Source organism: Poecilia formosa, unplaced genomic scaffold, assembly GCF_000485575.1.
Source record: "Poecilia formosa unplaced genomic scaffold, Poecilia_formosa-5.1.2 Scaffold228, whole genome shotgun sequence".
NCBI lineage: Eukaryota > Metazoa > Chordata > Actinopteri > Cyprinodontiformes > Poeciliidae > Poecilia > Poecilia formosa.
In genome coordinates this window covers 645,037-659,375 of record NW_006800167.1, presented here as the reverse complement: position 1 = coordinate 659,375, position 14,339 = coordinate 645,037, and the positions used below count along the sequence as shown (strand labels likewise).

Here is a 14,339-nt window from a genome sequence, read left to right as displayed (position 1 = left end):
GATCATACACTGTTGCACAGGTGCTGGGAAGTTTTTATTACATGTTCAGGCGCACACACACGCACGCACGCACGCACGCACGCACGCACACACACACACACACTTGTTTATATTTCTATCTATATCAGGACTTTGTGTTGACTTCAATTTAGTAACTGCATTTATGCCTAACCCAGACATTTTACTTAATCCTAACTATTACTAGTATATTCTTACCCCTAAGCTTCACCAAAACTCAATTCACACCTTAATGCTAAATATAACCTCTGAGCCTAAACAACGAGGCCCACCTCATATTGACAGGATTAGGAACAGGCTTTGATCTCCACAAGACACATTGGTCTTCAGAAGGTTAGTAAATATGCCAGAAGTGGTCCTAAGAAGAATAGCTAAATAAGTACACACACACACACACACACACACACACACACACACACACCTACACACACACACACACACACATATATATATCATGTCAGGACTTTGCATTGACTTCCATTCATTTTCCCTTCATTTCCATAACCTAACCCAGACTTTCACCCTAAACTGAACCACTACCAGTACATTCCTAATCCTAACCCTAATCTTAAACCTAATCCCTTACCCAAAAACAGTATTTTTCCTAAAGGGGGCCTTATAAGATCTTACAAGGTGGGAATTCTAAGACACACACGTACACACACAAACTCCCACATACATCCTAACCTCCCCCTCACACATAATACAACACCCATGGTGAAAGTGTAATGGCTCTACGGCGCTTAAAGAGAAAAGGAAATGAACGCAGCGAAGTGGTCGGCTGGAGGTGACAGATTTACTGACCATAACAATACGGGTGGTGCTGTGCAGAGACTTTCACTTGTGCCCAACATAAACAGCAGCAGCACTCTGAATTCTTTCTGCATTGTTCCTGAACCCTCCTGGCAGTTTTGCTTTTATCCCACCACTTTCTGTACAGTTAGCTGCTTAGTGGATCACTCATCTGAATCTCTCATGGCTCCTTCCTAATAGGAGAAGCCAGCAGGTCTTACTGTGCAAGCTTTAGCTTTTATCAACCTTTGCCATTATTTACGCTGTTAGCTACTCCTGTTGCAATTAAAATATCAAAGTCTGATGCAGTTTCTTTCTGCGTCACTGTGTGTGCTTGTTCCAGCGTTTTCTGGTGGAGTTTGTGTGTCAGTGCACGTTTGATGTCTGTTTTTGTGCCCGTGCTTTGAGTCTTTATGGTCAAATGGTAGCACTCTTGCCCTTCGGTGTTTTGAGCTTATAGTCTTTGAATAGAACTTCAAAAGGGAAGAATAAAACATCTCAGTTCAGCCAGAAAACAGACACCCTTCATCTTAATTAGAAATAAAGCAATTAGATTGCGCAAACTTTGTTCCTTTGACATACGGGTTTTGCACGCCGCACACCTCCCACTGAGTCCTGGCTAAGACTCAAAATCAACTTCCTAAGATGTCAAAAAAATCACTCTAATAAGGGATATTAAATTTTTGCTCCAAACTAAAAACAACCACCGTGTTCATTTCAAAAATATATTTTGAATGCTCAGTCCTGGCTAGGTTATCTGACTATGTTTTCTTTTGCAGCTTTGTAAACTAAAGAACCTTCTTTCATTTGTATGTGCAGGAGGCAACAAGCTGAGAAACCAGCAGTTCAGGCTAAATTGGGCTTGGATTTCCTTGGAAAAGGAACACTATGTGGTGAACGAGGAGGTCAAGTTCCTGGAGGTGGTGCTGAAACGTCGTGGTTACCTGGGAGAGACTTCGTTTGTCAGTAAGTGGATTTTTTTCCTCAACCTGCCTTTTTTGGTAGTACAAAATCATATCAATGCAATGAAAATTGTGGTCCTCAGATTTTATTTTACGACCATAACTTAAGATTCTAACAAAGAAGATATTGTTTGGCAAGCCATTATATTGAAAGACAAGCAGACCCTTTGATATATTTTGGGACAAAAGTAAGACTTGCTCAGAGATTCAGTAGGGTCACTCGGGTTACGACCTTCAACCTCTCTCCTCTGGCCAGTGTTTGTGTTTCAATCAGACAAAAGCAAAGGACAATCCCATAATAGCTGTGCCTTCACATGCATAAGGCCTAAGTTAGTGACTATAAAGGATGAACTCAAACCGGGAATTTACTAGAACAAAACAATTTTTAAATCTTATTTGTTCAAAGTCTCAAATTCTTGCTACTGGTGCCATTTTTTATTGTAATTAAAATGGCTTCTTGCTAAAGGTTAATCTGTTTCACCTGGTTTTATATTTTATTTTCTAATGGCCCCAGAACTAATAGTAAAACATAAAATATAAATGTTACAAAACATTCTGGTCTGCCTTTGACTATGCGTGTATGCTCACAGATGCTTTTGAATTTTTTAAAAGTTTCGTCTTTTAGTTTGACTCATAGTCTATTGCTTCTTCCTTTAAAGGTGCCAAAAGCTTTTATTGGGCCATTTTCTTACAAACATAAAATGAGTACATCTTTTTTCTCTAGACATCGGGTTTCTTCTGTATCAATAAATTTTAACTGGTCATTTTCACCATCAATGCTGAGTTTTTGTTCAGAAATACCGTAGAGAAAAATCTTATAGATCAGTAAAGTCTGCATTATTATAACATCTCTTGCAAAAACAAAAACGATCTTTGATTTCATATGCAAAAAAATCAAAGTGCTGCCATGACTTTCTCACTGCTCGCTGAGAAAGTTTCTCATAAAAAAACCTTTTCATGAAAACTTAGGATAGCTTAATTTGACCTGCCATGCCAAACTTTGATCAAAGAATGCCCCCAGTGGTGGGCTATTGCCTCACTGCTCTGTGTACACAGTGAGGGCTGCACCAGTTTGGAGGCTACAGTTAGCCCACCTGCCACGAATCCTTAGAAAACTGCTGTGATCAGGGCCATTCATTGCAGGCCTCGTGTGGGGCATAGAATTCAAGCAAATTATATTTTCTCCTCTCATGGCTCTTTGAAGACTGGGGATCTTTTAAGCCCCATTGAGTGTGACTGTTTTATCTCGGCGTAGACGTGCAGAGGCATTTTCCCACTATCTCCGCTTGCATATCAAAGTCCAGTCTCATTTTCATCAAATACTGAAACCGCAGTTTACAAGAATTTGCTAACTTTGCAATCCTCAACCTGAAAATTATTGGATGTATTGTTTGTATTTACAAAGTAATTATAGTTTTCTTCGCCTTTTTTTTTCTCCAGTGTTTCACATTTTTAATGTACAGCTACCTAACGTCTTTACATGTTTTTTTTGTTGTTGCTGCTGCTGCGTGCAGTCATGCTTATTGTCTTTTTTTTTCCCAAAGCTCTGATGCATGTTATGTAGTCAGTTAGCAAAGACAATGGAGGCGCTGTGTGACATTTCACTGGCCTCAGTGCTCCGACCCAACAGGAATCATGCCAGAGTCACCGCTATGGTGACTACCAGTATACAGCCACACAGTGGGCATGCAAAAGGTCAGAAACTGCATGGTGGACTAAGACCATTTTTGCTGAGATCAGGCTGGTATCTATTTTTTGATTTTCTTCCTGCCAGGATGATTAAAAAATTGTCCAGATGAAAAATGTATCCCACTTATCAGTTTTTTGGATTTCATAACTCAGCCAGTCATATTGGTCATCAAATATCAACTCAGTCTGATAACATAGTATCATCATTTTCATTTGAATAATAAAAAAAATATGTGATTTCTAGTTTTTAGGACTATTGTTTAATCAGAAAAACTGGGCAATAGCTTACAAAAAAAAAAAAAACTATCGAGGAAAAAATGAGTTGCATATCAAATAATTAACTTCTTCTTGTTACTACTAAACAAGTAAAATAATTCCACTATTTTCAAAAGTTGTCTGCTGCTTTTACAAGAAAGAAATCTGATCAAAGAGCAAAATGTTATCAAAATATGACTTGTTCACTGGTCTACTTCGGAGTTTTGTCAGGCAGAGAGATTAGAATTTGAAAAATAGTAAAGAAAAAGCAAAGTTCCAAGGTTATAAAACACCGGAGAATCCACCCAGATTAAACTTTACAACAGCTTATTAAGTAAGAAAATGAAATTAAAAAGCTAAACCCTTTTGATCCTTTGTTTTTTCCCATAAAGTATACTCTATTAAAATTCTACATGGCTTTCATGTAGACCGAACAACACAACAACAGTTTAGTAGCTCACAAACACATCCTGTATCTAAACTAAGAGTAAATTTTGCCTAAATCATAAAATCCAGTTGGCACAGTAAAGTAGGCAAAAGAGCACAAAGCCTCTGAAGGTGAAATGTGAAGATTAAAAATTCACACACATAGATTGTAGAATATGATAATAAAAAAAAGAAAATCCACATCTTTCTTTAAGGCATCGGCACAAAGGATAATACTGCAGTGAAGGACAAAGACTTCCGTGGGAAGGCTCAGAAGCAGGTGCAGTTCAACCCAGGCCAGACCGCAGCCACCTGGAAAGTCAGAATCCTGTCAGACAGCGAGTATGAGGTGTCAGAAACCTTCCAAATTGTCCTGTCCGACCCGGTGATGGCTGCTCTCGAATTCCCAGAGGTTGCTACAGTGGAGATCCTGGACCCAGATGACGGTCAGTTACTATTTTGCTCAAAAATATGTTTGCAGCTTAACTCATTGTGGTTTAAAGAGTCACATCTACTGCTGCAGTTGTCTTTAATTTCTACTAAGCTCTTGTATGGTTTTGAAGCACACTTAGAAGTTTATTTTAACAGGCAAAGATGTCAGTTATTGTTTTTGAAGAAGTGGCAACAAAAAAACAAAATTACCACACGCTGTTTTTCTGACAAGCAGTATGTTCTAATAGGTACTGTACGAAAATGGTTAAACCAGCAATTTTCTCATAGTTTGTTTGTCTTTTAAGTAGTAGAGAGCTCGGTTTAAAAAAAATAAAAAATCCCTCAACCCTTATCAAAGCTAGCTTCATGTTTGGATTTGATCATGGAAATTCATCTTTCATCTGCCTGAGGGCATCAGAGCTCTATAAATACAGCGCTAATCCAGAAGATAAAAGAGGGCTGACAAAGTAAAAATACTGAGCACTACCGTATTATGAAGGCTGGTGCAGGTTCTAATTTTAGACAAGTACGGGCTTTGAAGGTATTGTCTTTCCTCTAATGTCATGGAACATTATTAGACAGATTGGTTATGAACTTCATGTGAAATGCTCATTATGATAATATGGAAGAAGCAGAGCTAGAACAGATAAAAAGGTGCTGATGAAAAAAAACAGAGATTTACTCTTGGACAACTGGAATAGAGAAGAGCAAATATTGATCCTATAGGTGTTTACTGAGCAGGCATTTGTTGTAGACATTGTATTATAATTAACATGTTTATGAAATGCTTGTTTTTAGGCAAACACTTGGAGCTGGAGGCTTGTCAGGAAAAAAAAAAAAGTCAGCTGCCTTAAGTAAAAAGGTTTTGTTTGTTTTTTCCTCATGCCCTGAGCCCTGAGTCATCCTACATCAATTATTATTGCACTCTGCTGTTTATAGTTTTCAAAGTTTTAAAGTATTTTGGCCTGCCAAGGTCACATAAACTCCAAAGGCATAAAAACATTTATTTTATTTATTTATTTATTTTTTTTCTGAGCGCATATGCATAGAAAGGCCGCAGGACCTCTATGCAGAACCAGTGAGAATAAATTATTACAGACCAGACCGACTACATTAGGTGAAATTCAGAAAAAACTAAGTATTGTGGAGAGAAGCTGGAATATTATGTGTTGTTTGCACTGGGTTAAGAAAGGACAACGCATTTATTACTACCTGAGCAGTACAATGGCCGTCCTGCAGAGGAACTGATGACTGAAGCTGAAGCCATTTAAATAGATTTTGTGACTGAAATGCTGCAAAATTATTAATGTTTTGAATGACCTACAAAACACAGGGAAGGAAACAAACAAACAAAAAAAGAGTTGTCAAAAAAAATGTTCATTAAAGAAAATGTGATTTCTCAGCTTAAGAAGAGAAATTGAAACAAAAAATGTCTTGCAAGAAAACACTTAAATCAAATCGGAGTAGCAAAAAGCAAACTAGAAAGATGTTTTATTTTTATCTAAAAGCAAAAATCACATCCACATTTAATAGGTCCAAACATCACAACTTCTTTTTTCTGGTGTGTTGACCAAAAAAAGGTGGTAAATCTGTCGGTAAATATGGTAAAATGTTGTTCTGTTTGCATTCATGTATTACAGCACAAACAGATTGAACGTGACTATTTAACTTTTTCCAACATACAGAATCAACAGTGTTCATACCCTCAGCTGTATACAACATAGAGGAGGACGTTGGTGAGCTGCTCATCCCTGTACTCAGAAGTGGGGATGTGAATCAAGAGCTTATGGTTATTTGCTACACTCAGCAAGGTAACCCCATACCTGTGTGTGTTAACATTAATGCTGTCTTTGTTATTGTTGGCATGTGGGTTTCATAAATCCTAATGCATTTTAGTATTGCGTAACCTGTACAGATGCTGCAGCTTTCTTCTCACTTAGTTTTATAGAGCCTTGGCAGATACAATTGTACCCAATTTAGATTTTTCCTTGAAAAAACCAAACATAAAAAGATATAAAAGCAGCATTCAAAGGTTTTTTTTTCCTCTAGCCATTCTAAGAGGAGTCACCATCCAGTATTTTTATGAAGAAAAGACAGGCTGATCGATAACTAATTTTAGCAATGAACCTGATTAGCAAGAACAGCATTACTAAACATTAACAAAAAGAGAAAAGTCACAGGATTGCCAAAGGGGACTGAATACTTGCTAAATCTAGCGGCAAAGTTGCCGAGTTGAAAATGCCTTCTTCACTCAGCAACAATTTCCTTCCTTTCCATCAGAGTGATCAGGTTCACTGATTGGAAAAATAAATGTTTTTTTTTTGTTTTTTTTTCCAGCTGGTCACTGGTCAACCTAAACATTGTTGGTCCGGTCATCCATGAGCGCAGATCCTTTAATTACTGTCTGTAAAGTATATAAATGACGATAATGATTCTATTTAGACGTTAATTAAATAATCTGCTGGTTTGATTTTGTTGGATGAGATTCTGATCTAGAGTGTTAAGACTAGCTTCAATAAACATTTTACAGAAAATTAACTATTTTGTATTGAATTACTAATATTAGCTTTTTGCAGATGCACGGCAGACTTGATTGCCAAGCCAATAAGAGCTAAATATATTGTTAGGGGAAAAAAAAGGCAAATTATACAACCGATCGTGCTTTGTATTGTGACAAATTTCAGCTCATTAAATTTTTATTCTGTAATTCTCTTTTCTGCCCGTTCAGTTTCCGCCACAGGCACTGTCCCCACCACTGTGCTGTCCTACTCTGATTACATCTCCAGGCCTGAGGACCATCACAGCGTCCTGCGCTTTGACAAGGGAGAGATAGAGAAATCCTGTCGGATAGTGATAATTGATGATTCCCTGTACGAAGATGAGGAAAGCTTCAATGTCACCCTCAGCATGCCCATGGGAGGACGCCTCAGCTCAGAGTTCCCCACAGCCAGAGTCATAATTATTCCAGATATGGATGACGGTAAGAGAGCATTTCACTGATTGTAACTGTGCATTAAAATGCAATCAGTCCAATAAATTACAGGGCTGTGATTGTTCAGTGATTTCTTTGGCAAATTTTTTTTCTATTTTTTTACATTTTCAGAAATGTTTTAGGAATCAAAAAAGAACAAAAAACCCAGCTTGTTCGTGCTAATTGTCCTTTTCTAGAAGTGTGCCTTATGCCACGTACAACGTGTAAAAGTGCCTGAACTTGGATGTATTCTTACAGCAGAAACAATGACTTCAGGAAAAGTTCTGAAATTCTTTTTCAACTCACCCATAAAATTATCAAGGGACGCAGAACATGCCGATGTCAGTGCGCCGTCATGTTTTTGTATATTCTGTTTGTTTGTGTTTCACTGGCTGTGTCTGTGAGAGAAAATGTTTGGGTGTGCAGTCTTCCTCCTTGGAGGTAAAGTGTTTATCTCACATCTGCAGGCTCACGTCGTTGGGCTGCTGGCTCCCATATCTTCCTGATTTCCTTTGTTCCGAACACCTGTCGGCCTCTCCTCACTCCCCTATCAATCCGGCAATCTGTGAAAGTCCGGCGGCAGTGAGGACTCTATAAGATCGCAGGCAGGTCACAGTGAAGCCGAAAAGCTAAGCATAATAACAAAATCATTCAAAATTTATCTAAAAAATAAAAAAAATAATAATAATAAATCACTTTTTTTTAGTCATATAATTGAAGTGATTAAACAATATGTGGTTATAAAAAATTGGTGTTGATTGTTTACTTTTAAAAGTAAAAAAACGACTACTGGTTCTAAAGCTTGAACGCTCATGGACAAAATTGGATTTGCATGAACGTACAATCGCAAGCCAGTAGAATTGAGCTGCTAGATGATAACCGCTATTACATTTTTAAAAGACCAAACTGTAAGTTGATCTGATTATGTAAAATCTAGCACAGTAGATCACATTAACAGAGCATTTTCTTCAAAACTACATGCAATTAAAAACTAAAAAGTAGGCCTAGTTCTAGCGTTTAAATGTAAAAGAAGATTTGCTTTTTAACGACTTTAGAGTTACAGTCTGAAAATGTCTGCATTTTCCTTTCAATATTTTCCTGTTAAGAATAAGTATGTAAAAAGAAAATAGCTTCAGACTTTATACCTTCATCCTCAGGGACTCGTCCTTCCGTTTGTCCATCTATTCGCCCTCTGGTTTTTCTCAGGTTTCATAGTCCTTACTACAGTAGAAATATCATGCATAAATTTATGGAGAGGATTTTTTCTATTTATGCCTTAAAAAATTGACAAAACAAGAGAAAATAGAAATAAAAAACACACACACAACATAATTATTTACATAAAATCCTAAGAGAGCTTAAAACCACACAACAGACTGTCATTATTTATTAAACAAAGCCAAAATAAAAAAGCTATATTTGAAAGGGGATTTAAATATAAACCTTTAGTTCTGATTCCTGTAAAGTTTATGCTCAATTAAAACCACAACCTGACAACCTGTGCTTTATTACTGACATATATAATAGATCAGAAGCCAGTTTATAATCCCACAGTAAGCAAAGTTTGGAAAAGTGTTAACACATTTGCTCTTTGCAGACATTTAGTATGGAAATTTTAGATGTAAGTCATGTATTTAATGAAGATCTATAGACTCATAACACTGCAGGGATCCAATCAATATGCTAAGAGCATAAAAAGAAGAGCTATCAAAATAAACGTAAAGGGATGCTCAGATTAATAGTTCTTTCTTTTAGAGGCTTTTCTTCCTTAATTTCTTAACTTCTTTATTCACTGACCCGACGCTGAACTTTCCTCATTTTCCTCCTCGGGTAATGTTTTCTCTGGGATCCTGCTGCTGCAAATTAGCTTACAGATTCCTGAAGAAACTTGATTGCTAACTTTTTTAAAGGCCCTATGTCTTGGAGTGACTTTTCGTGCTTTGTATTTCTCTCTTATCAGTAAAGACTAACTGATTTCTGTAAGTTATGTGTTAACCAAGAGACTTTCCTATTTTACTCCACCTTTGTTGAAATCTGTAATTTCCCAGTAATGTTGATAAAAAATGTGTCAAAAATCTGCAGCTTTCTTTGAAACCTACACCTTGAGGTTCTTATTTAGTCAGTTCTGTTCTGTTTTATCCTTCCAATCTGCTTTGAAATGGAGGATGCTACGTGTTTTAAAAAGTTAGCAAATTGTTGTAGCCTGGAGTGTAACCTGAGACTAAGCTTGGGAGCTTTTCGCCCGTACTACTCTGGAGTATTGACTGCAGCTGCTGAAAATGACTCCTTACAGCATTAAGTGTTCTTTTAAAAGGCGTCCGTCTCCATTGAAACTATTAAATTTCAATTTCATGGTCTTTACTGATGGCTTTAACTGTGACAGTGTCAGTCATGGGTGTCTTTTTAGCTCCCATGTTTAAAGGTGACACATTTTCTCCCCGAATGAAGAATCTATGATGTTTGAAAATAAATTAAACTGTTAAATAAACACAAAGGTATGCTTTTGGCATTTCTCTGAAGCTCTAGAAGGTGGACCAAATGTGCAGAGTCAGTCAGAGTATATGTATGTGCTTACTGCTATGACCAGCTATCGCCTGCGCAGAAAAATGGCGAGGCATTTAAAAGTCTTAAAGAGTGGTGTAGAGACTGTCTTACAAAAGTATTAGTACTCCTTGAACTTTTTTTTTCCATGTTACAACTAGAACAGTGGAAATATACAACATTTTCTTCAGTTTTTTTTGTAAACAAAAATCCTAAAAGTGTGGTGTGTATGGATGTTTTGTTCCTCTGAATCAGTACTTTGTGAAACCCTCTTTTTCTGCAGATGTGTTTTTTTTTTTTTTGTCTAAGTCTCTGCTGGTTTTAATCATGTTGAAAGCAAATCCTTTGAACGGTCCTCTTTGAAATTTAGCTGAAGCTCAGGCAGACTGGATAAACAGCAATTTACATTTTTTCTATCATTTTTTTATTTGCATATTTCTGCACTTCCATTCAGTCTACTGCTTCTAGAAACAATAAAAAAACAACATCTAGATAAGCAAGATGGAGGGGCATCAACTAACTCACTCCCTCTTTGGTTACCTGGCAACCACTTGTTGTTTTGCCACTGTGCCTCACATCTACTTAAAAAAAAAATAAATAAATAAATAAATAAATAAAAAAACGGCGTGTTGTCCTCTCAAGTGCAGCAGCTCAATAAGACAATGTGCATAAGACAGGAAAGGTCACACCACCAGTTTGCCAGTATTTCAAATATTTAAAGCAAAAAAACTCATCATTAATTATTGATATTGATTGATTTGAAGCACTTACGAAGATTTTGTTTGCGCTGTGACAAACTCCAGAGCGTGTGAATACCGTTATTCAGCCAGACTATTGTGAGTTCAAAACTAAATAGAATCTGTGACCATGCATCATAGACTTACTGTATTATTACTGCGTCCTTCTGGGCTTTTATGTCTCTTTCACTTTCCTAAGACGATCCAGATACATTGTAAATTGACAACAATCATATTCAGTTCAGCTCGTTGTTAGTTTTGACCTTGTGGAAGCTGTCCAGGGCGTGCCACACATCTCAGTCAGTGTCAGCCAAGACAGGTTCCAAAACTCCCACTGCCCTGAACATGGTGAGGTTGATATGGAAAATGAATTAATGTTGTCAAAACATGAAGAGTGAGGAGAAATAAGATCATGTCAACTCCTCGTGTCTCCCCAGAGGAGTTGATAATGAAAAAGGCTTGAGCACTGATGTTGAAGTAAACAGCTCTGAGGCAAGTGGAACAAAATTGATCTCCTGTCTAAAAGAGTAGAGAGGCAGCAAAAGATTCATTCCCGCTGCTAGTGCAGCTGTTCTGGCTACAGCCAAGGTTCTAATCCGCCCTCTAGACTCTAAGTACACATATGAGTCTAAAGCAAATGGGGGCATCACATCCTTCTTTGTCATCCCTCTTCGAGAATAGCATTCAAGTGCAGCACTTACATGTGCAGAAAGATTCTGCGGCCAGCCAAGCACCTGGCCAAGCCTAAGATGTCTATATGCTTCAACGTCCCCAGGAGGCTTTTCAGCAACTTTGCAAGGTTGTTGGCTCCAATATTTATAAAAAAAAAAAAAAAAAAAAAACAGCAGCTCCCAATTTTTTGTTGAAAGCAAAAAATCTTGCTTTCAACAAGATTTTTTTTTTCACTTCCAGCAAACAACTAAGGCACCATTTTGAAATTAAATGCAGGTCAATAATGTAAATTTTCCGAGCTTCACATACTGAGTCCTTGCCAGCCTCTAATAAAGGCTGCAATAGGCATCAAAAGTGACGCAAAGGTGAGACTTTGTTTTGTAACTTTACCTTCGCTTTAAATTAAAGCCAGCTGCTCTGATAATCAGCTTTGAGGGAAGATAACACGGAGGTGAGGGTTTTTCTTTTTTTTTTTTTTTTGCTTCACTAGAAAAATATATTTCATCTCTTGTATTCCAAGTTATCTAGAGAATAAAATAATATTATCAACATGCTGGGTCAAAGATGAACACGCTGGTATATGTTCCATGTTCCAGCAGACTCTTCCTACAGTATTTTTAAATAGTTTGGTATCTTGCATTGTTGAATTAAATTTAGGATTGACTGCTTGAAGATGAAGAAGTGTTATTATTAAACTTGATTTTTATATGATAGCAAAAATATATCTATTGTTTTAAATTCTGTAAGAAATTTGGGAACATTCTACACAAACAGCAAACTTTCACCAGAGGGTCTTTGAACTTGACAGTTCTTTTATATTTCTATGCTGTTTTATCTTTTTTTTTTTTTACTTTGTCTTAAAGGGAAATATTTGTTAAAAACAATCTCGTAGAGAGAATACACCATCACGTCTTTACTCTTTCAAAAAGATTAAATTTTCTCCAATTTTGTGGTGCTTTTATCTAAGATTTTTGGGGTTTCAGTCCATTACCTACCTATATTTAAATATATGCTAATAGAAACTGTTCCCAATCCAAAGAGTTTTTACTTAAATATTTAATGTTGTTTTTCAAATGTGTGCTGGTGCTGTAAAAGCCGATATGATTAAACCACACAGGTTATGCTGAGCTTCAGAAACGCAACTTTTAGCCCATATCTTCCATTATAGTTATATTTACATCAATATATTCATCCTTGTGTCAGACTCTACTGACAGACTCTTAGCAACTCCAGATTCTTTATGTTGCACTCTCAGTTATTGTTACTGCAGCAGTCCAACAAAACTGCACTGCTATAAACATTTGCATAAACATCTGTCTTGCGTTTTCGACTTTCTGTCACCAAACTATCCCAGCAGAAGAAGATGCTGAACAGCAGTCTGTTCTCTCTGCAGCGTGTCTGCTCTGACGGCACGCTTCGGCAACAAGTCTCCCGTATGTTTAAACTTTAATCTGTCAAATCTAAAAGGCACATCTTTTGATATATTTGGAACATCAGTTTATCTAAATTTCAGTTTATCTAAATTTCATATTTCTCTGTATATTTTATTATTTAAGCACGCCACATTTTCTTGACTGAAACCTTAAAACGTGTCCAGAAATGACCTTGAGCAGCTCAAGACCCTTCGGATCGCATCTAGCTGATCTCTTGTCCAACAATGAGATCACAATGGGTTCTGATACCAATAGTCAAACTAGATTCATTTTGTCTATATAATTTTTGCACCTTCTCTAGCTTTTCTTCATCTTTTTAGCTTTTTCTCTTTTTTTTACATATTGTTAAACAATTTCAATAACTGGAAAAACCCTGTTGATAAATTGTGACAGATTTTTTTTTTTTCTACTAAAAGGTACATTTTTTGGTGCTGAAAGACTGGTAGATTTGCAATCTGTCCAGGCTTTCTGTGTTATTGCAGCCATCCTTACAACACCAGCTGTTTTCTCAGTCGCAGACAATAAGACAGCCAAATCCCTGTGATTTCCACCCCGTTTCTTTTGCCTGCTACGCGGCTGGAGAAACTTGTCGTCTCTTGCAGAGGTAATTGCTGTTTGATATTGACTCCGCATCCGGGGGAAAATGTTTTGGTGGGTCGAAACTGTAAGACATGAGACTGCTTGTACAGGTGTATTTATAGCCGTGTGTCAGTTGCCTGTATATTTGACTCTGGTTCTAGGGGTATGATTATAAACCATTTTAACGATGGGCGGCGTGAATCAGGAGGGAAACTTCCAAACCCTGCCATCATAGCTCACCTGGACTCTTATTTCCTCACATGCTAACAGATGTCTATAACACTTAAGTGTAGAAAAGCTGTCTTTTGACAGACATTTTTTTTTGTTGTTGTTGCTTGAAAATTCAGATGTTTATGCTTTTAGTCCCTACTGACAAAGGAAATGCACTTTTGCACTCTGCAGGCTTGGCTAGACTAGAGCGCGGGTGGCAGTAGAGCATTTACCTGAGCTTCAAATGAATCTTACCAATGGAGAAGCTACTTAGAGCTGCGGGAATTATATGCAAAGTTCAAGTGAAATTAAGCTACCAGAGGGAGTTTAACAATTTGCCAAGAGAAGTCTGTGTCTCTCTCCGTGTCTCATCTTTTCGTTTATGCTCACATGAATATAACATAAATTATTTTCCTGGCTCTTTAATTTTGCAGAATAAGTGGACTTGCATAGTAACTATCTGCAGCTGTTTTTTTTTTTTGTTTTTTTAAATTCAAGTAGGAACAAAAAATAAAAACGATATGAATGTGATGCTTAGCAATTTTAAATAACTAAAACAAAACATATAGCTAGTTTTGATTTGGCTCTTCATTACTGACATCTGTGAAACTCTATAGCCTGT

General features: G+C 37.0%; 1 protein-coding gene across 1 annotated transcript in view; it reads left to right on the top strand.

The window, feature by feature from the left end:
* Positions 1–14,339, top strand: part of LOC103149452 (FRAS1-related extracellular matrix protein 2-like) — a 61,892-nt gene that overhangs the window by 27,998 nt on the left and 19,555 nt on the right. Inside the window, exons 3-6 of the mRNA XM_007568631.2 lie at positions 1,630–1,776; positions 4,358–4,588; positions 6,260–6,385; positions 7,303–7,554. Of these exons, the coding sequence (XP_007568693.1) occupies positions 1,630–1,776; positions 4,358–4,588; positions 6,260–6,385; positions 7,303–7,554 (756 nt within the window). The remainder of the gene's footprint in view (positions 1–1,629; positions 1,777–4,357; positions 4,589–6,259; positions 6,386–7,302; positions 7,555–14,339) is intronic.